Source organism: Chlorocebus sabaeus, chromosome 22 (assembly GCF_047675955.1).
Source record: "Chlorocebus sabaeus isolate Y175 chromosome 22, mChlSab1.0.hap1, whole genome shotgun sequence".
Lineage (NCBI taxonomy): Eukaryota > Metazoa > Chordata > Mammalia > Primates > Cercopithecidae > Chlorocebus > Chlorocebus sabaeus.
The window spans coordinates 89,746,138-89,767,471 of NC_132925.1; the positions used below are offsets into that span (position 1 = coordinate 89,746,138).

General features: G+C 43.6%; 1 protein-coding gene across 9 annotated transcripts in view; it reads right to left on the bottom strand.

Moving 5' to 3' along the window:
- RBM6 (RNA binding motif protein 6) overlaps positions 1-21,334 on the bottom strand; it is a 123,450-nt gene that overhangs the window by 22,844 nt on the left and 79,272 nt on the right. For 8 of the 9 annotated variants that reach the window (XM_038003891.2, XM_038003899.2, XM_038003897.2 and 5 more), the window contains 2 exons: positions 6,495-6,569; positions 379-439 (listed from right to left, as the gene is read on the bottom strand). In XM_038003891.2, coding sequence (XP_037859819.1) covers positions 379-439; positions 6,495-6,569 — 136 coding nt within the window. Of the gene's footprint in view, positions 1-378; positions 440-6,494; positions 6,570-7,480; positions 7,648-21,334 lie in introns of all 9 variants that reach the window. The other variant, XM_073010156.1, reaches the window with a different exon arrangement.

Sequence of the window (21,334 nt, forward strand, 5' to 3'; positions counted from 1 at the left end):
GTGGTTGGGTCACAAGGTCAGGAGTTCGAGGCCAGCCTGACCAACATGGTGAAACCCCCGTCTCTACTAAAAATACAAAAAATTTAGCTGGGCTACAGGGTGTGGTGGCACGTGCCTGTAATCCCAGCTACTCAGGAGGCTGAGGCAGGGGAATTGCTTGAACCCAGGAGGCGGACGTTGCAGTGAGCCAAGATTGCACCACTGCACTCCAGCCTGGGCAACAGAGCAAGACTCCATATTAAAAAAAAAAAAAAAAGAAAAGAAAGGTTTGTAGATCAACTTGGATTTAGGGATGATAATTCTTCAAAGCCAAGGAAAACATGAAATTTGTTTTGCTCAATGAACAAGATAAAAACTGCTACTACTTTTGCCACTCACCTTCCCTTGGGTTCTTGCAGAATGAACAGGAAGATCGGTGCCCACCAATGCTTGCCTTACACTGTAAGGAAGAAATAAATAATTCAATTTGACCGAAAACATTTTTTAAAATCTTATGTATATCTAACAAAGTGAAACCTTTCAAAAATTAAAGAAACAAGCCATATCCCAGATCCCCTCAAAGCTTAAAAAAAGAATCTGATATTCCCCACTGATCAGAGCTGGCAGACAGGATCTAAAGAGCTACTTTTTGAGAGCTACCTTCTAACAAGGCATCTGGGACTTTGGTGCAGCACAAATGCCTTTGCCCTGGATAAAGATTCCTATAGGAAATATGCTTTAAAAACTACTGTTAAATGGTTTATAGAATACTACTGTCCCAAAGCCATTTATAGTCTGCACCCAAAACTTGGACCTGAACTGATTGTGAGATCTCCAATCACATTTTGCTAGAACTGAGAAGAATTCAATTATCAACTCCTTTCTCAAACACTGATAATGAGGTACAAGGTAGGAGGAAGAGATACAGATAGTGTCTCTGGCAGCTATCTAAAAGACATTGAAAGGGAACATTCACTAGCCCAGAATAAGGGAAGATACTTTTTTTTTTTTTTGAGACGGAGTCTCCCTCTGTTGCCCAAGGTGGACTGCAGGGAGGAGATAGTTTTAATGTGAATATAATTATTCTTGTCTGAACTTGTGAACAAAATGTCAAACACACTGCCCAACCCTGAAATCCCTCAACTTTTGCCACTGAGCTTCCAAATGCCATGGGGGCAGAAACTTGGTTTGCAGGATATCAAAGAGTAAGAACTATAAAGAGGATAGTATTTGAGGAGGGCCTTATAAGGCGAGTAAAGGTCTGCCAGATGGAGTTGAGAAAACAGTAACAATAGCAGCAGTGGCTAATTCTTTTCTTTTTTCTTTTGAGATGGAGTTTTGCTCTTGTTGCCCAGGCTGGAGTGCAATAGCATGATATCGGCTCACCACAACCTCCACCTCCTGGGTTCAAGAGATTCTCCTGCCTCAGCCTCCCGAGTAGCCAGGATTACAGGCGTGTGCCACCACACCCGGCTAATTTTATATTTTTCAGTAGAGACCAGGTTTCTCCATGTTGGTCAGGTTGGTCTTGAACTCCCTACCTCAAGCGATCTGCCCGCCTCGGCCTCCCAAATTGCTGGGATTATAGGTGTGAGCCACTGCGCCCAGCTGGCTAATTCTTAAATAGTACATACCATGTATCTGGCCTACATATATGTCATCACTTATTGATCCTGACAACCCCAATAAACTCCATGAAATGGGTACTCCTATCTCCTCATTTTGTAGATGAGGAAACTAGAGACGTTAACTCACTTGAGTAAGATCACTATAGTCAGTTATTTCATTGTTCCCTTCCCTATAAACAGATTATACACATGCATGCACACACACACACCCCTGCTCACTGCCAAGTGGCTGTCATGCCTCCCCACAGGGGGAGTATACTTCCTCTCTCCATTGTCACCCTTGGTCATGTGCCTTCCTTGCTTTCACCAATAAAACATGAGTGAACACGACCTACACTAGGTCTAAGAGAAGGCTTAGCAGCCACTGCTTGTGTGAATGAACCTCTCTCTCCCTTAGCCAGAAGGACACTGCCTCATATTGAGACTGTTTCTTCTGTCTGGGTCCTGGGATGAGAAGCCACATGGAACAGAACTGTAGCAAACAACCCATAGTCCCTGACATGTAATGTGAATGAAGAATATGCTTGTTATTTTAAGTCACTGGGATTTGAGAGCTGTTACTACAGGAGAGCTGCTGTAGTAACTGGTGCTATTCATAAACATATAGATCAACAGAATAAAACTGAGAATCTAGGAATAAACCTATAGATTATGGTCAACTGATTTCTAACAATGGGGAAAGTGCCAATGGGGAAAGAATAGTCTCTTCAACAAACGGTGCTGGGACAACTGAGTATCTACATGCCAACAAATAAAGCATGTGACACTTCAGCTAGTGAGTGGCACAGTTAGTGAGTGGCACAGTTGGGATCCTGACCTTAGTAGGTATAATTTAAATACCATAAAACAGGCTTGGCATGATGGCTCATGCCAGTAATCCCAGTACTTTGGGAGGCCGAGGCAGTTGGATCATTTGAGGCCAGGAGTTCAAGACCAGCCTGGCCAACATGGAGAAACCCCATCTCTATTAAAAATACCAAAATTAGCCAGGTATGGTGGCACACGCCTGTAATCCCAGCTACTCGGGAGGCTGAGGCAGGAGAATCGCTTGAACCTGGGAGGTGGAGGTTGTAGTGAGCCAAGATTGTGCCACTGCAGTCCAGCCTGGGTGACAAACAAAGACTCTGTCTTAAAAACAAAAACAAACCCCATAAAACTTACCTATTTTTTGTGTTCAATTCAATGATTTTTAGTAAATGTGTAGTGAACAATCCCCACAATCTAATTCTGAAACATTTTCATCACCTCCAAAAGAAATCTAGTGGAGTTACCTCCCCCCATTCTTACCCTTAGGGACATGGAATTGTGCAGTGTATGGTATTCTATGTCTGGCATAGTGTTTTCAAGGTTCATCTAGGTTGTAACATGCATCAGTACTTTATTCCTTTTCATTGTCAAATAGCATTTCATTGAATGGATATGCCAACTTTGTTCATCCATCCATCAGCCAACGGACATTTTGGTTATTTCCATTTTTTGGCTATTATGAATAATATTGCCTATTTAAATAGGTACATAATAAACTTAAACATTGTCTTTTTTTTTTGAGATGAAGTTTCACTCTTGTTGCCCAGGCTGGAGTGCAATGGCGCAATTTCGGCTCACTGCAACCTCTGCCTCCCAGGCGGATTCTCCTGTCTTAGCCTCCGGAGTAGCTGGGATTACAGGCACGTGCCACCATGCCCAGCTAATTTGGTACTTTTAATGGAGATGGGGTTTCTCCATGTTGGTCAGGCTGATCTCCAACTCCCGACCTCAGATGATCCGCCTGCCTCGGTCTCCCAAAGTGCTGAGATTACAGGTGTGAGCCACCGCGCCCGGTTAAAAAAAAATTTTTTTGAGACAAGGTCTTGCTGTGTCACCCAGGCTGCAGTACTGAAGTACAGTGGCACTATCATGGCTCATTGCTGCCTCAACCTCCTGGTCTCAGGTGATCCTCCCACCTCAGCCTGCTTAGTAGCTGGCACTATAGGCATGCACCACCACACCCAGTTTTGTATTTTTTGTAGAGATGGTGTTTTGCCATGTTGCCTAGGCTGGTCTCGAACTCCTGGGCTCAAGTGATCTGCCCACGTCAGCCTCCCAAAGTGTTGGGATTACAGCCAGGAGTCATACCTGGCTGACCTTATCTCTCTCTCTCTCTCTTTTTTTAAGAAATGATACTCTCAAGAAAGTGAAACATAACACATAGAAAACTTAACACATAGAAAATATTTACGAATTATATATCTGACAAGGGATTAATATCCAGCAAATATAAAGTACTCTTACAACTCAACAACAAAAAGACATGCAAATCAATTCCAAAGGGCAAAGGACTTGGTTGAACATTTCTCCAAAGAAGATATACAAATGGCCAACAAACACATGAAAAAAGACTCTCAAAGTCATTAGCGAAATGCAAATCAAAACCACAATGAGATATTGTTTCATACCCATTAGGATGCTATTATCAAAAAAAAGGGAAAAGAACAAACGTTAGCAAGCAGGTGGAGAAATGAAGCCCTTATATATTGCTGATAGGAATATAAAATGGTATAGCTATGGTCTATGAAAGTTTGCTAATAATAATAATAATAATACAATAAACACAGTTTGGTGGTTCCTCAAAGAGTTAAATATAAAAGTACCATATGATCCCAGCAATTCCACTCCCGGATACATACCCCCAAATAACTGAAAACAGCTGTTCAAACAAGAACTAGCACACGAAGGTTCTATTATTCATACCAGTCAGGGCAGAAACAACCCAAATGTCCATCAACTGAGGAATGGATGAAAAAAATGTGATATATTCATATTATTTAGCCACAAAAAGAAATGAGGTACTGATAAATACTGCAACATACATGAATTCTGAAAACATGCTAGGTGAAAGGCCAACACAAAAGTTTACATATTTTGATTCCACTTATATGAAATACCCAGACTAGGCAAATCCATGGAGTCTGGCAAATCCATGGAGATAGAAAAAAGATTAATGGTTCCTGGGGACTAGGGGAAGACGAAGTGGCAAGTGACTGATTAATGATATGAGGTTTCCTTTTGGGGGTTTAAAAAAGGTCTGAGGCTAGATATGGTGGCTCACACCCGTAATCCCAGAACTTTGAGAGGCCAAAGTGAGAGGATCGTTTGAGTACAGGAGGTCAAGGCTGCAGTGAGCCATGATCACATCACTGTACTCCAGCTTGAGAAACAGAGTGAGACCCTGTCTCAAAAAAAAAAAGAAAAAAGAAAAAAGAAATTCTGGAATTAAGCTGAACATGATGGCACCTGTAGTCCCAGCTATTTGGGAGGTTGACGTGGGAGGATGACTTGAGCCAGGGACTACGAGACCAACCTGGGCAACATAGTGAGATCCCATCTCTTATTAAAAAAAAAAAAAAAGTTCTAGTAAGTAGATAGTGTTGATAGCTGCACAACATTGTGAAGGTACTTAATGTCACTGAATTAATACTTCAAAATGGTTACAATGGCAAATATAATGTTACATGTATTTTATCTAAATAAAAGGAAAGGAAATATCTTCCTAAAATGACAACCTAAGGGAGTATATCCATGGAATATGAGTACTTTGGCTAATGACAATCATAGCTATTCAAGTTGTATTCTACTAACACGAATGTAAAGCTAACGTCTTTACTAAATTTATTCAAGTCCTGTAACATTTTTAGTGTGTCAGGGCTCAGAAACTTTACACATTTTTCATAATTATTTTTGACACTAAGTAGTAGCAATGAAAACAAATTATATTTTCATGCTCACTGCATCAAACTGGACCTTTAAAGAGTATAGCCGGCTGGGTGCAGTGGCTCACGTCTGTAATCTCAACACTTTGGGAGGCCGAGGTGGATGGATAATGAGGTCAGGAGTTCAAGAACAGCCTGGCCAAGATGGTGAAACCCCATCTCTACTAAAAACTACAAAAAATTTGGCTGGGCATGGTGGCAGGCGCCTGTAATCCTAGTTATTTGGGAGGCTGAGGCAGGAGAATCGTTTGAACCCAGGCAGCAGAGGTTGCAGTGAGCTGAGATCGCGCCATTGCACTCCAGCCTGGGTGACAGAGCGAGATTGTGTCTCAAAATAAATAAATAAATAAATAGGCCAGGTGCGGTGGCTCATGTCTATAATCCCAGCAGTTTGGGAGGCCGAGGCAGGTGGATCACTTGAGGTCAGAAGTTCAAGACCAGCCTGGCCAACATGGTGAAACCCCATCTCTACTAAAAATACAAAAATTAGCCAGGCGAAGTGGCATATGTCTGAAATCCCAGCTACTTGGGAGGCTGAGGCAGGAGAATCGCTGAAACCCAGGAGCCGGAGATTGTAGTGAGCAGATATCGCGCCATTGCACTCTAGCCTGGGCAACAGAGCAAGACTCTGTTTCAAAAACAAAAAGAGTATAGCCTAAAATTTTAAATATCCCACTCTAAGAGAATATGGAGTTTAATAGAGGTAAAATGCCTTGGTGTCTGAAGTTCTATACCCTTGGAAACCCAAGAATATCCAAAAAATGTACAACTCTTAAAGAACTAGTCTCTCCAAACCTACTTTTCCAAACAAGAATTCCTTTATGACCACCTCTAGGAGAGGTGAGAAGATATTATATGTCAAGGAACTGTTATGTTTATAACTGACAGAAATAATGGCACATGTCCTTGGGAAAGTGTCTCCAACTGCAGGTCCAGAACCCTCTATGGCCACATGTAGCAGCCAGGAAGGACAAATTATGAATGACCTTTTCTTGACCTCCTCCTGTTCAACTGAAGTGACCTGAGGAAGAAGAGCTTTGTCCTTGGGAATGCAAGTCAGCAGGCAGCCTTCCTAGAGATATGGAGGAGCTGTTATTCCAGATGCTTACTTCTAAAGAAAGGGATTCTTGGTACTTACTCGTTTGCAGTACCAAAAATCCAGGCTTGGTACATACTCGAGGGTAACTTCTTTGTCCTGGATCATTAGAGTTCCCTGTAAAGACAAAGACAGAAGCCATCAACATCAACCCTTGGAGAAACAGACAGAGACAGAAAGGCACAGAGAGCCTTTCCAATCCCCAAGCTGAAACATTTTATAAGAGTGAGCTTAATTCACTGGCAAAGGAAATCGCTGTTTTAAGCCACAGACCTGGGGCAGTGTTGCAGAGCAAGCTTTAGCTTAGGAAACGGGAGTGCGAGAAGGTAAAATCAGTCTTCGGCCTTGGTTCCTGTAGGTTAGGGTGCTGTCCTTGGACGGGCTATGCCCAGTCTACCTGTCCAGAGGTCAAGTAATGCACTCTCTTGAGTAAAGGCCCCCACCTAGCTCAGGAGCTAGCACACTATCAAGAAGTAAACTCTTCCTTCTGCACAGAGGCAGAGGAGCCCTCTTCTTTTCCACAGCTATCTCATATCTCCTTGGAAAGGGAGTAAGGGCTATAACTTTAGTGCCTGAAAATTTTCTTTGAAACACTGGCTGTATGGCAAAAGCACCAGGACAAAGACATACAACACTGAAGACAGGAAGAAAGGAGGAAGGTGAAAGCTTCACAGCAAGTTACATCCTTACAGCAGGAAACTGAATGGTTGGTGGGAGCAACAGCGGCGGCGGCGGTATCACTCTGGCTTGGAGCCTATAGAGTGAGCTAGCCCTGAGATCTGAGGAGCAACCATTCGCAAGTAAGCCTTTGGGAAAGTCTGGAACAGGAACAGGTGGGAAAAGGGGCTCAATAAGCCTGTTAAAGAGCTCCCTTGCCTCTCCATTTTGGACAAGTCATGAATTCTATTTCACATTAAAATAAAGTTTTGTTTAATAAACACTAGCCAGCAGATATGTGTTGGAGAAGGGGAAAAAAAATTTCTGCCTACTAACAAGGGACCCTCACCCACACTTGAAAGTGAACTAACCGAGAATGCGACTCTGGAACTAGCCCCTGCGCTGTGTTCATTCTCCGCCCTCTAGGGTCCTCTGTGTTTCCTCAGACAGGGCTCTGAGTTATACAAGCCATTTCTTTGCAATTGGACCTCAGTTTCTTGCTTGAATCCATACATCTGTCAAATAATGCTTTACCTCTCTGCTTTTCACATCAAAAAAGTCAAGAGAAATACACAGGATAAAATTATTTTCTTGTCAAAACCAAGGAAAATTGCCCATCTACCTAGGTCTTAGCATCTGGTCTGAGAAACTATTCCCTGGCTTGTTCTCAAGGCTAAGGACAACGATAATAAAAATTGCTAACATTTATTAAGCACTTACTCAGAGCCAGAAACTGCTAAGTACATTATCTTATTTAATTCCCTAAATGATCCGATGAAATAACATTATCTCCACTTTACAGATTAGGATCTATGTTCACAGAGGTGGGGTCACCCAGGTGGTGAAGGGCAGAGCTGGACTTACATCTGGGCTGTAGAGAAGGGATCTCCTGCTTCATTTTTCTTTTTCCTTTTTTTTTTTTTTTGACTGAGGGATCTCCTGTTTCATTCACCAGCTTCTGCTCAGTAATAGGGACAGGTAATCTGGCCTTAGGGACCAATCAGAAAAGAGACAGGCTCTGTATGCGCGGAAGGATCTGGGAAGAACCACTCTACCAAGCTCTACCAACGCAGGAAGTTCGTCAAGATGAAGCACCCCCTCTTGTTTTTTTTTTTTTTTTTTGAGACAGAGTTTCGCTCTTGCTGCCCAGGCTGGAGTGCAATAGCATGATCTTGGCTCAATGCAACCTCCGCCTCCCAGGTTCAAGCAATTCTCCTGCCTCAGCCTCCAGAATAGCTGGGATTACAGACATGCACCACGACGCCTGGCTAATTTTGTATTTTTAGTAGAGATGGGGTTTCTCCATGTTGGTCAGGCTGGTCTCGAATTCCCAACCTTAGGTGATCCGCCCACCTCGGCCTCCCAAAGTGCTGGGATTACAGGCGTGAGCCACTGCGCCCAGCATCTTTTTTTTTTTGAGACAGAGTCTCACTCTGTGACTCAGGCTGGAATACAGTGGCGCAATCTCAGCTCACCACAACCTCTGCCTCCTGGCTTCAAGCAATTCTCCTGCTTCAGCCTCCCGAGTAGCTGGGACTACAGGCACATGCCACCATGCCTGGCTAATTTTTGTATTTTTAGTAGAGATGGGGTTTCACTATGTTGGTCAGGCTGGTCTCGAACTCCTGACCTCATGATCTGCCTGCTTCGGCCTCCCAGTGCTGGGATTACAGACGTGAGCCACCGTGTCCGACCTAAAATGAACCCTTCTAAGCCCAGAGACAGTATATAACATCTTTAAGAGCATGGACTGTGGGCTGGGTTCCCTAAATTTGAATCCTGCCTCTACTCAATGATCTTTGGCAAGGTCCTTAACTTCTTTGTACTTCCATTTCCTCATCTGTAAAGTAGGGACAACAGTACCTACTTCTTAGGGTGGTTGTGAAGATTAAGTAAATTCATACATGTAAAGAGCTTAGCATACAATATAGTGAGGGCTCAAGAAATGTTGATCATTATAAGCCCTAGGAACCAAAAAAGACCAGCATCAGCAGGTGGGAGTCAAATAGCCACTCATTTCACCTTGCTTGCTTGCTAGGTATGACAATTTCACCACCCATTTTAATCTCCTGAAAGACTAAGGTTTCATAGAGAATGGTCACTACACATCAGAAACTGTATCTTTGCAACAGTACTTTGTGTTGTCAAATTACTGGTCCAGATCTTACAGTCTACTTAATCTTGCTGGCCTTTTATTTATTTTCAGCACCAAACAGTATCTGGTACCAAAAAGGAGCTTAGTAAGCTCTTGCTGAATGAATGAAAGACTGAATAGAGCCAACTATCACTGGAGGACCTGGTGCTTAGTACACAGTGGCTCTGGAGGGAGATTTTGTTGTTAGAGCATACATCTATATACCCAATCCATAAAACATGTGGGTTGTCATTTGAACAGTGAACCAAAACAAGGCACTACTGTCAATTTCAGTCACCTGCAAATTTTGATTTCACCAGTTGGAGGCATTAATGGATTCAGGTATTTCTAAGGCACTTTATACTTCTCAGACAACAAAAATCTTCCAGTAGCTGTGGATGACATTTTGTTGAGGGTAGGGAACTCCTCTTGCCAGGAGTCTCCATCAGCATGTGAACTTGGAGATTACTTTTACCTCATGTGTTAAAAAAGCAATGATTTCTCATTCCCACAGGATCATCTATAACTCAGGCAGTACTTTTTCTCAACCTGCACATAGTTAGACGTAAGTGGACAGTGACCACTGCTAAAGAATGTTAAATGGTTTTAATATCACTGTTGAAGCATAGCCAGTTGTTTCTTTTTCTCTCTTAAAAAAATTATTATTATTTTTCCAGAACCAAAAAGGGTCAATATAGCCAATTGCTTAATAAGAACAGGTGGTCATAGGACAAACCTGTAGGAGAACAATTTATCTATGATTTGATTCCCCAGCTGCTATCATACGCAGGCAACCCAGATATACCAAGCACAGGTATGACACACATACACTGCACCCCTCCCCATTGCTGCCTTTCTCTGGATTTCAGAAAACAGAGACCTGTCAGTGTCTCCTAGGGAAGTAACCTGTAGGGAGTCAGATTAATGAATGGGTAGGATGATGCATCACCTTCAGTAGATGTCCCTTCTTTTTTTTTTTTTGAGACAGAGTCTTGCTCTGTCACCAGGCTGGAGTGCAGTGGCACGATCTTGGTTCACTGCAACCTCCGCCTCCCAAGTTCAAGTGATTCTCCTGCCTCAGGCTCTCGAGTAGCTGAGAATACAGGCACCCACCACCACGCCCAGCTAATTTTTTGTATTTTAGCAGAGATGGGGTCTCACCACGTTGGCCAGGATGGTCTCCACCTTCTGACCTCGTGATCCACCCGCCTCAGCCTCCCAAAGTGCTGGGATTACAGGCATGAGCCCCAGTGCCCGGCCGTGAATGTCCATTCTTTTTTTTTTTTTTTTTTTTTGAGACAGAGTCTCGCTCTGTCGCCCAGGCTGGGGTGCAGTGGCCGAATCTCAGCTCACTGCAAGCTCCGCCTCCCGGGTTTAGGCCATTCTCCTGCCTCAGCCTCCCGAGTAGCTGGGACTACAGGCGCCCGCCACCTCACCCGGCTAGTTTTTTGTATTTTTTTTAGTAGAGACGGGGTTTCACCGTGTTAGCCAGGATGGTCTTGATCTCCTGACCTCGTGATCCGCCCGTCTCAGCCTCCCAAAGTGCTGGGATTACAGGCTTGAGCCACTGCGCCCGGCGAATGTCCATTCTTAATTGCCTATTATCTAATAGAGTATCTTCACACATATAATATTTATTCATCTTTTGATTTATTGAGTTATTAAGCTACTCAAGCAAAGGTATCATGAAAGCCACGTGTCTGATTAACCAGGGCTGGTTCCTAAAGAGGTACCATATAGGCCGGGCACGGTGGCTTACACCTGTAATCCTAGCGCTTTGGGAGGCTGAGGCGGGTGGATTGCCTGAACTCAGTTTGAGACCAGCTTGTGTAACACGGTGAAACCCTGTTTCTACTAAAATACAAAAAATTAGCTGGGTGAGGTGATATACACCTGTAGTCCCAGGCACTTGTGAGACTGAGGCAGGAGAATTGCTAGAACCCGGGACGCAGAGGTTGCACTGAGCCAAGATCGCACCACTGCATTCCAGCCTGGGCGACAGAGTGAGACTCCATCTCTTTAAAAAAAAAAAAAAAAAAAAAAAAAAAGCCGGGCACCGTGGCTCATGCCTGTAATCTCAGCACTTTGGGAGGCTGAGGTGGGAGGATCACGAGGTCAGAAGATCAAGACCATCCTGGCCAACATGGTGAAATCCCATCTCTACTAAAAATACAAAAATTAGCTGGGTGTGGTGGCACGTGCTTGTAATCCCAGCTACTTGGGAGGATGAAGCAGGAGAATCATTTGAACCAGGGAGTCGGAGGTTACAGTGAGCCGAGATCATGCCACTGCACTCTAGCCTGGCAACAGAGCAAGATTTGTCTCAAAAAAAAAGAGGTGCCATATATATATATGTCTGTGCATATATATGTACATATATACGTATATATGCATGTATGTATATGTATAGAAAAAGAAGACAGATAGATAATCTTTTTTTTTTTTTTTTTGAGACAGGGTCTTGCTCTGTTGCCCAGGCTGGAGTGGCATGATCTCGGCTCACTGCAACCTCTGCCTCCTGGGTTCAAGTGATTCTCCTGCTTCTGCCTCCCAAGTAGCTGGGATTACAGGTGTGCACCAACACACCCAGATAATTTTTGTATTTTTAGTAGAGACGGGGTTTCACCATGTTGGCCAGGCTGGTCTCGAACTCCTGGCCTAAAGTGATCACCTGACTCAGCCTCCCTAAGTGCTGGAATTATAGGCATGAGACACTGCACCCGGCTAAGAGGTACCATATATTTGAAAGTAAAACCAAAGACATCTCCTACTTTCTCGGCAGTGTCAGATTAGGCTTAAATTAGACTAAAACCTGCTAAAATCCTTTCCATCCCAAAGCCATCACTTGGCAAAGTCACACATAGATATTACTAAGTACATTTCAAGAAGTCTTAATGTGAAGCTGCAAAAAGCTAGATATTTGCACTCCAGAATGGCAAATCAAGTCCTTACTCTCCACCTAGAGACACCACAGAGGAGCAAACTCTGGGTCTGGAGGGCTGCTGATTGAACATCTACATTCCCATTTCCATTTTCATCAGCTGCTCTTAGAGACTTCATGATCTCCTTTTGTGACTGCCTGTCAGAAGGACTAGGGTCAGAGTGTTGAGACTCTACCATATGCTCCCATTCCGTTGGCTCAAAACCAATCCTCAAGGATATTCTTTTTTTATTATTTTTTTAAAGACAGGGTTTCGCTTCTGTTGCCCAGGTTGGAGGCTAGATAGAGCACAGAAGTGCAACCACGACTCACTGCAGCCTTGACTTCTGAGGCTCAAGCAATCCTCCTACCTCACCCTCCCTAAGTAGCTGAGATCACAAGCGCATACCACCATGCCCAGTTAATTTTTAAATTTTTTTTGTAGAGATGGGGGGGGTCTCACTATGTTGCCTAGGCTGGTCTCGAACTCCTGGACTCAAGTGATCCTCCTGTCTCAGCCTCCCAAAGTGTTGAGATTATAGGCATGAGTCATCATGCCCAGTCTCAAGGATTCTTAAGATACTGGGAGGTACAAGAGAAAAATGGAAAGAAAAGAACATTTCTGGACAGCAGCTTTGCATCTTTGTCAAAGATCTTCAACACAAGCTCAGTTGTAGCTATACTTTGTACCGAGAAAATGACTGCTGTGTGATCTTCCCATTAAAGCATAGAAAGAGACAAATAGCATCAAAAGGCAGGGAAAAAGTATATGAGTTCTGTGAATAGAACTCACATTGAAAAGTCACAATCACTCTTCATTGTTTTGTGTTTCTTCTAAACACAGTATGGGAGTATCAGGTTATTGGTGGCTGAGAACTGGTACTGTCTATCAGAGTAGTATCTTTATTCACAAAGCAATTTACAGTTTACAAAGGCATTCTTCACAATATCACCTCATTAGATTCTTACAAGCAGGGCATATGGATGGCTGGGATACATGGAGTAGTCTGCCCAAGAATACAGAGCTAATTAGCAACACATACAGTACTAAAAGTCAGTTTTTCTTTATACCATATTGTCTTGGTTTTTAAATTCGAGAGAGTCAGTCAATTTATCACACTTCCCACATCAAAGAGGTAGCTTCTGATGAAAAGATACACACAGTAGAGTCTAAAGAAGTTTGCAGGAAATGGACTCATAGGGAGTTTTTAGAGAGACTGCCACAAAGCCCTTGTTTCTTGATAGCACTGCTAATCCCCCAGACTGGTCTGCTTAAGATGGGCTTTCTGTTCTTAAAACACCTACAATTACTTTAGGTGTTGTGTTTAAGATAAAGAGTGCTGCTAGTAAATGGCTGCTACCAGGAGTTTCAAGACCATGACGGTAAAATGGACCTGCAGAAAGAGCAAAGCCAGGGGAACAAAAGTAACAGGTTCAAAACAGATATGTCATTTCTCTTAGTATAAAAGATTACTTTTTATAGAAATCCTTTGTAAATCAGGCTCATTCTTTATGGTACAAGGATATGTTATAGTTCAAATATTTTTTAAAACCCACTATTCCCAAAGGCCAAATCAAAATGAGACAGAAGAGGGAATGAGGAGATGGAGGAAGAAAGAAAGTACAGTGGCTAAGGGAAGTACAAAGAATGCCCTATGTTAACTCTATAGCTCTGCCTGTTGGCCTTCTCCATGTCCTCCATTTTGACTAGCCTTTTTACCCAACAGGATCTGAGTTGCACTTTGAGCATCCAGAAGATAAGGCCCCACTGGGACTTCCAATGAAAACACAATTCCACTACAGTGTCTAATGTAAGGTAGCGGGGCATGAAGACACTGCCCTGTCAGCTGCTACTTCTCATCTTTTCTTGACTAGATGAAAGCACAACAAAACTTTTACTACAATGTTCTTGACAACAAACATTTTAGACTATGACACCAGCAACAACCAGCATCAAGCCAAAATCTTATTTGTGTTCTCTGAAGCAAAACGGCTGACTATTTCATTGAGTCCCAGAGTCCCACCCACTAGGATCACAGCTGGCAGAAGTCAGGGTCTCAAGATGATCTCTGTGGCTGGGCACAATGGATCACACCTGTAACCCCAGCACTTGGGGAGGCCAAGACAGGTGGACTGCTTGAGCTCAGGAGTTCAAGACCAGCCTGGGCAATATGATAAAACCCTCTACAAAAAATACAAAAATTAGCTGGGCACGGCAGTGTGCGCCTGTTATCCCAGCTACTCTGGGGGCTGAGGTGGGAGGGTTGCTTGAACCTGTGAGGTCGAGGCTGCAGTGAGCCAAACTTGCACCGCTACATTCCAGCCTGGGTGACAAAGTGAGACCCAATCTCAAAAAAAAAAAAAAAAAAAAGAATTCTGCTCTGGAAACACAATACACTCCAAGCCAGACACTGACATAAGAGAACTTAAACATACATACACATCTACACACACACACACACACACACACACACACATATATATATATTTTTTTTCTTTTTTTGAGACGGATTCTCGCTCTGTTGCCCAGGCTGGAGTGCAGTGGTGTGATCTTGGCTCACTGCAAGCTCTGCCTCCCCGGTTCACGCCACTCTCCTGCCTCAGCCTCCTAAGTAGCTGGGACTACAGGCACCCATCAGTACACCTGGCTAATTTTTTGTATTTTTAGTACAGACAGGGTTTCACCATGTTAGCCAGGATGGTCTCAGTCTCCTGACCTCATAATATGCCCACCTCAGCCTCCCAAAGTGCCAGCATTACAGGTGTGAGCCACGGCACCTGGCCAAGAACTTAATTATTTTAAAGGTGTCTGGTGCTAAGAGTATATTCCATCCACTTCACTACCATTCCTTGTAGGTCTTAAATGCATTTTAAAGTAAGATTCAGATTCTAGAAAATGCCTCTTATCATGATGAAAGAAAATCAGGGATCCATAGTCTTGGAGGTAATTCTATGAACTTAGCTCCAGGAACATAGAAAGAACAGTGCCTACCAGGGGATCCACAAGTCTCTCTTATTCTAAGGTTCCATTACATTTGGATTTGTGGCAAAAACAAAGAAGCAAAATATATAAATAAGCAAATAAGTAATCAAAAAAGCCTCAAATCTTTTCTCTCTTTGTGAGAGGACTCTATCATAAAGACTGAGACTGTGAGGCAGACAGGGCACTCAATAAATTCCTTCATCACAGAATCTCCGTAGATTGCTTCTTACAATTTATAAAGTCCAACTATTAGCACTCAGAACAACTGAAAAACTGAACCACTAAAATGCAATTTTTTTTTTTTTTTTTTTTTTTTTTTTTTTTTTTTGAGACAGAGTCTCGCTCTGTTGCCCAGGCTGGAGTGCAGTGGTGCAATCTTGGCTCACTGCAAGCTCCGCCTCCCAGGTTCACGCCATTCTCCTACTTCAGCCTCCTGAGTGGCTGGGATTACAGGCTCCCACAACCACGCCTGGCTAATTTTCTGTCGTTTTTAGTACAGACAGGGTTTCACCGTGTTAGCCAGGATGGTCTTGATCTCTAGACCTTGTGATCTGCCCGCCTCGGCCTCCCAAAGTGCTGGGATTACAGGTGTGAGCCACCATGCCAGGCCTAAAATGCAAATTTTAAAAAAACTTTTCAGCTTGTTATAATTTTGTATCTTTTAGAGCAATGTTTCACCTAACATTTATAAAAACCATAGTCAAAATTTCTCTGGTTAATAATTTATTTCTGCAGACTGGGCGGAGTGGCTCATGCCTGTAATCCCAGCACTTTGGGAGACCAAGGGGGATGGATCACCTGAGGTCAGGAGTTCGAGACCAGCCTAGCCAACATGGTGAAACCCTGCCTCTACTACGAGTACAAAATTAGCTGGGCATGGTGATGGATGCCTCTAATCCCAGCTACTCGGGAGGCTGAGGCAGGAGCATCGCTTGAACCCAGTAGGTAGAGGTTGCAGCGAGCCGAGACTGCATGATTGCACTCCAGCCTGGGTGAAAAGAATGAGACTCCATCTCAAAAAAATAATTAACAATATGGCCGGGCGCGGTGGCTCAAGCCTGTAATCCCAGCACTTTGGGAGGCCGAGATGGGCGGATCACGAGGTCAGGAGATCGAGACCATCCTGGCTAACACAGTGAAACCCCGTCTCTACTAAAAAATACAAAAAACTAGCTGGGCGATGTTGCGGGTGCCTATAGTCCCAGCTACTCGGGAGGCTGAGGCAGGAGAATGGTGTAAACCTGGGAGGCGGAGTTTGCAGTGAGCTGAGATCCGGCCACTGCACTCCAGCCTGGGCGACAGAGCGAGATTCCGTCTCAAAAAAATATACATATAAAATAAAACAAAATAAATAATAATAATAATTTATTTTCACACAAAGATATGACCTAATTCTTGGTGGAAGTAAAATATCACATTTTAACATATTTTACTGATAATTCTCAGAATTCCCCTCAGAATTCAGAATTCTATAACCTGTATCTTATTTTTTTCCTCTTTCCTCAGTTGATTCCAATCACATAGCAATGAAATAAAAATATTCACAAAGTAGACTATATACAGAAACAAGATACAGCTTATTCTTTCCTGACAATTAAATCAGTTACCCCTAAAATAATTATGAGGTATGTAGGGCAAGGGTTTCTAGTCCCAGATAAAAGAGAGGCCCTCTCCTATTGCAATTAGAGATATCTTCCACCTGAACACAGAGTGAAGGGCAGCTGATTTACATCATTTCTTTTCTTCTTTTTCTTCTTTTTTTTGGGGGGATATGGGGTATGGAGTCTTGCTCTGTTGCCCAGGCTGGAGTGCAGTGGCGCGATCTCGGCTCACTGCAAGCTCCACCTCCCAGGTTCATGCCATTCTCCTGTCTCAGCCTCCTGAGTAGCTGGGACTACAGGCACCCACCACCGCGCCCGGCTGATTTTTTTTTTGTATTTTTAGTAAAGATGGGGTTTCATCGTGTTAGCCAGGATGGTCTCGATCTCTGGACCTCATGATCCGCCCGCCTCGGCCTCCCGAAGTGCTGGGATTACAGGCGTGAGCCACTGCACCTGGCCTGATTTACATCATTTCTGTAACACTTTTATATTCTGAGATGCCTATTGTTGGAGCTTCCTGGCTCTTTTCTTCTGGAAAAAGTAGACTCTAAATTCAACATCAAGGCATGCTTCATTGAATAGGTCTCTAAACTGAATCACTATAGAGAAAAACAAATAGGGAGTTTGTTAAATAAATGTGGAAAATATAAAGCTTCTTAATTTGCTTTGTTTACCAAAGAATATAATAAAATCATTTCTTTTCCTTAAAAACTTAATGGCAGGAGGTGGTGGTGAACAGTCAAGAGAGCAGACTGTGGCCCACAAGACCTAAGATACTGTACAGGCCTCATTGCTGAGCCCATCACAAAGCCTGCACAGTATTCCCCAGGCATCGCCAAAGAACCAGCAGCTATTCTTCAGGATCCACCACCCAAAAGAGACATTGGAGCCAGCAGCAGTAGTTCACACCTGTAATCCCAGCACTTGGGGAGGCTGAGGCAGGTGTATCACCTGAGGTCAGGAGTTCAAGACCAGACTGGCCAACATGGCGAAACCCCATTTCTACTAAAAATACAAAAATTACCCGGGCATAGTGTTGGGTGCCTGTAATCCCCACTACTTGGGAGGTTGAGGCAAGAGAATCACCCGAACCCAGGAGGCAGAGGCTGCAATGAGCCGAGATCATGCCACTGCACTCCAGCCTAGGCAACAAGAGCAAAACTCCATCTCAGAAAAAAAAAAAAAAAAAAAAGAAATTTGCCATGCACGGTGGCTCATGTCTATAATCCCTGCACTTTCGAAGGTCAAGGTGGGAGAACTGCTTGAACCCAGGAGCTCAAGACCAGACTAGCTCAGGGAACACAGTGAGACCCTCTATCTCTATTGCTATTAAAACAAAATTTTTTAATGGAAAAAAAATAAAAAGAGACATTATTTCTACTGGCCCTTTATCTATCACCTCCCACCCAAGTACTTTAGCTTCCTCGAATGTTGTCTTTAGCCCCTCTGCCTATAACGTCCTTGTTTAGACTTTCAAAGAGTCTTACTGACTTGATTTCTGCAGAAATAATGCCTTGAAAATACTGATAAAATACAGAGCCTCTAGACTTCTGTATACATACTGTTCAACTAACATTTTAGGGAGGTGACTACACTCCCCTGCTTTTTTTGAGACATGGCCTTGCTCAGTTGCTCAGGCTAGAGTGCACTGGTGTTGTATGATCATAGCTCATTGCAGTTTTGATCTCCTGAGCTCAAGCAATCATCCCACCTCAGCCTCCTGACAAGCTGGGATGACAGGTGCATGTCAATAAGTCTGGCATTGCTGTATTTACTTTATTTATTTTATGCAGACATGGGGTCTTCCTATGATGCCCAGGCTGGTCTTGAACTCCTGGGCTCAAATGATCCTCCTGCCACAGCCTCCCAAAGGGCTGGGATTACAGGTGTGAGCCACCATGCCCAGCCAATTCTTTTCTTAGGCAGAAAACTATTAACCCAATGCCACTCAGAAGCACCAAGACTAATGATGGAAGCTTTTTGGGAGGCCGAGGTGGACAGATCACAAGGTCAAGAGATCGAGACCATACTGGCCAACATGGTGAAATCCTGTCTCTACTAAAAATTAAAAAAAAAAAAAAATTTGCTTGGCATGGTGGCACACGCCTGTAGTCCCAACTACTTGGGAGGCTGAGACAGGAGAATCACTTGAATCCAGGAGGTGGAGGTTGCAGTAAGCCAAGATCGCACCACTGCACTCTAGCCTGGCGACAGAAAGAGGCTCCTGTCTCCAGAAAAAAAAAAAAAGAATAGAAGCTTTGAGTCAGAAAAGGTTCACTGGGATACAAGGTTAGGTCTCTAATCCTTTTTGTTCTACTTATTTTCACAAGCAAATAACACAAAGAAATAACAAACTTCAGCCCCTGATAAAAATGAGGGCTGGCATCTAACACTGAAGACATGCTATGGTTAAATTAGCCAATATTTAGAAAGCAGCATTTACTGAGCTATAATATCATAGCTGTTACAATATAATAGCTACAATATCTTAACTTTTTTTTTTTTCCAGCAGATATGCATAGAGTGAGGGAATGATTCCTGCACAAAGAAGAAATTTGTGGTAATCCAGGAGTTTGGGAGAAGACAAAGCCAACAGGTCACTAACTATATCCCTGCTGGAGTTGGGATCATGTGCTACAAAGGCATAGCCCACAGCTAGTCATCAAGAAACTCTCCTGATCAGACTTGTATGTTTTGGTAAGCTATCACAGACTTAACCCTTGGATGCCTTTAAACTCTCACCACCACACCCGGCTAATTTTTTTTTTTCTCTCTTTTTTTTTTTTTGAGATGGAGTCTCGCTCTGTCGCCCAGGCTGGAGTGCAGTGGTGCGATCTCAGCTCACTGCAAGCTCCGCCTCCTGGGTTTACGCCATTCTCCTGCCTCAGCCTCCCGAGTAGCTGGGACTACAGGCGCCCGCTACCTCACCCGGCTAGTTTTTTGTATTTTTTAGTAGAGACGGGGTTTCACCGGGTTAGCCAGGATGGTCTCGATCTTCTGACCTCGTGATCCGCCCATCTCGGCCTCCCAAAGTGCTGGGATTACAGGCTTGAGCCACCGCGCCCGGCCTAATTTTGTATTTTTAGTAGAGACAAGAGTTTCACCACGTTGGCCAGGCTGGTCTCGAACTCTGACCTTAGGTGATCCACCTGCCTCAGCCTCCCAAAGTGCTGGGATTATAGGCGTGAGCCACCGCTCCCGGCCCCTCTGTCTCTGTTTCTTAAAAGAAGCATTTGGCTGGTGAAAATTATATATTTGGTATTTTTAAAAATTATTATAATAATAATGAATGTTTGGAGAAATGAGTTCTGTAACTGGAAAGAATCTGGTTCTCTGGGAAACTAAGAGACTACTAGTAGTCTCCTAATGCCTATTTGCTCTCTTACCTTGGGAGCAAATCCCTGCCTTTTTTTTTTTTTTTTTTTTTTTTTTTGAGATGGAGTCTGGCTCTGGAGTCTGGCTCTGTTGCCAGGCTGGAGTGCAGTGGCACGACCTTGGCTCACTGCAACCTCCACCTCCCTGGGTTCAACCAATTCTCCTGCCTCAGCCTCCCAAGTAGCTCGGACTACAGGCGCACACCACCACGCCCAGCTAATTTTTGTCTTTTTTTTAAAGTAGAGTTGGGGTTTCACCATGCTGGCCAGGATGGTCTCCGTCTCTCTTTTTTTTTTTTTGAGATGGAGTCTCGCTCTGCCGCCCAGGCTGGAGTGCAGTGGCCGGATCTCAGCTCACTGCAAGCTCCGCCTCCCGCGTTCCCACCATTCTCCTGCCTCAGCCTCCCGAGTAGCTAGGACTACAGGCGCCCGCCACCGCGCCCGGCTAGTTTTTTGTATTTTTTAGTAGAGACGGGGTTTCACCGTGTTAGCCAGAATGGTCTCGATCTCCTGACCTCGTGATCCGCCCGTCTCGGTCTCCCAAAGTGCTGGGATGACAGGCTTGAGCCACCGCGCCAGGCCTGATCTCCATCTCTTGATCTTGCGATCCGCCCGCCTCGACCTCCCAAAGTGCTGGGATTACAGGTGTGAGCCACCATGCCCAGCCTGGAAAATTAAGAGACTACTAGTAGTCTCCCAATGCCTATCTGCTCTCTTTACCTTGGGAGAAAATCCCTGCTTTTTAACTGAGCACATAGCTGCCTAAAATAAAGACATTCTGCAGCCCTCCTTGAAGCTGAAGTGCGGCTATGACTAAATTCTGATCAACTGAACATAACTAGAAGTAATGCTTGAAACGTTCAGAAGTATCCTTTTTAAAAAAAATTTTTGTGGGTACATAGTAGGTGTATGTATTTATGGAGTACAGGAGATGTTTTGATACAGACATGCAATGTGAAATAAGTACATCATGGGGAATAGAGTATCCATCCCCTCATGCATTTATCTTTTGAGTTACAACCAATCGAATCACACTCTGCATTATTTTATTTATTTTTTCTTTTTCTTTATGTTATTTAAAAATGTACAATTAAGTCATTTTTGACTATACTCACCCTACTGTGCTATCAAATATTAGGTCTTTTTTTTTATATATATACTTTAAGTTCTAGGGTACATGTGCACAACACGCAGGTTACATATGTATACATGT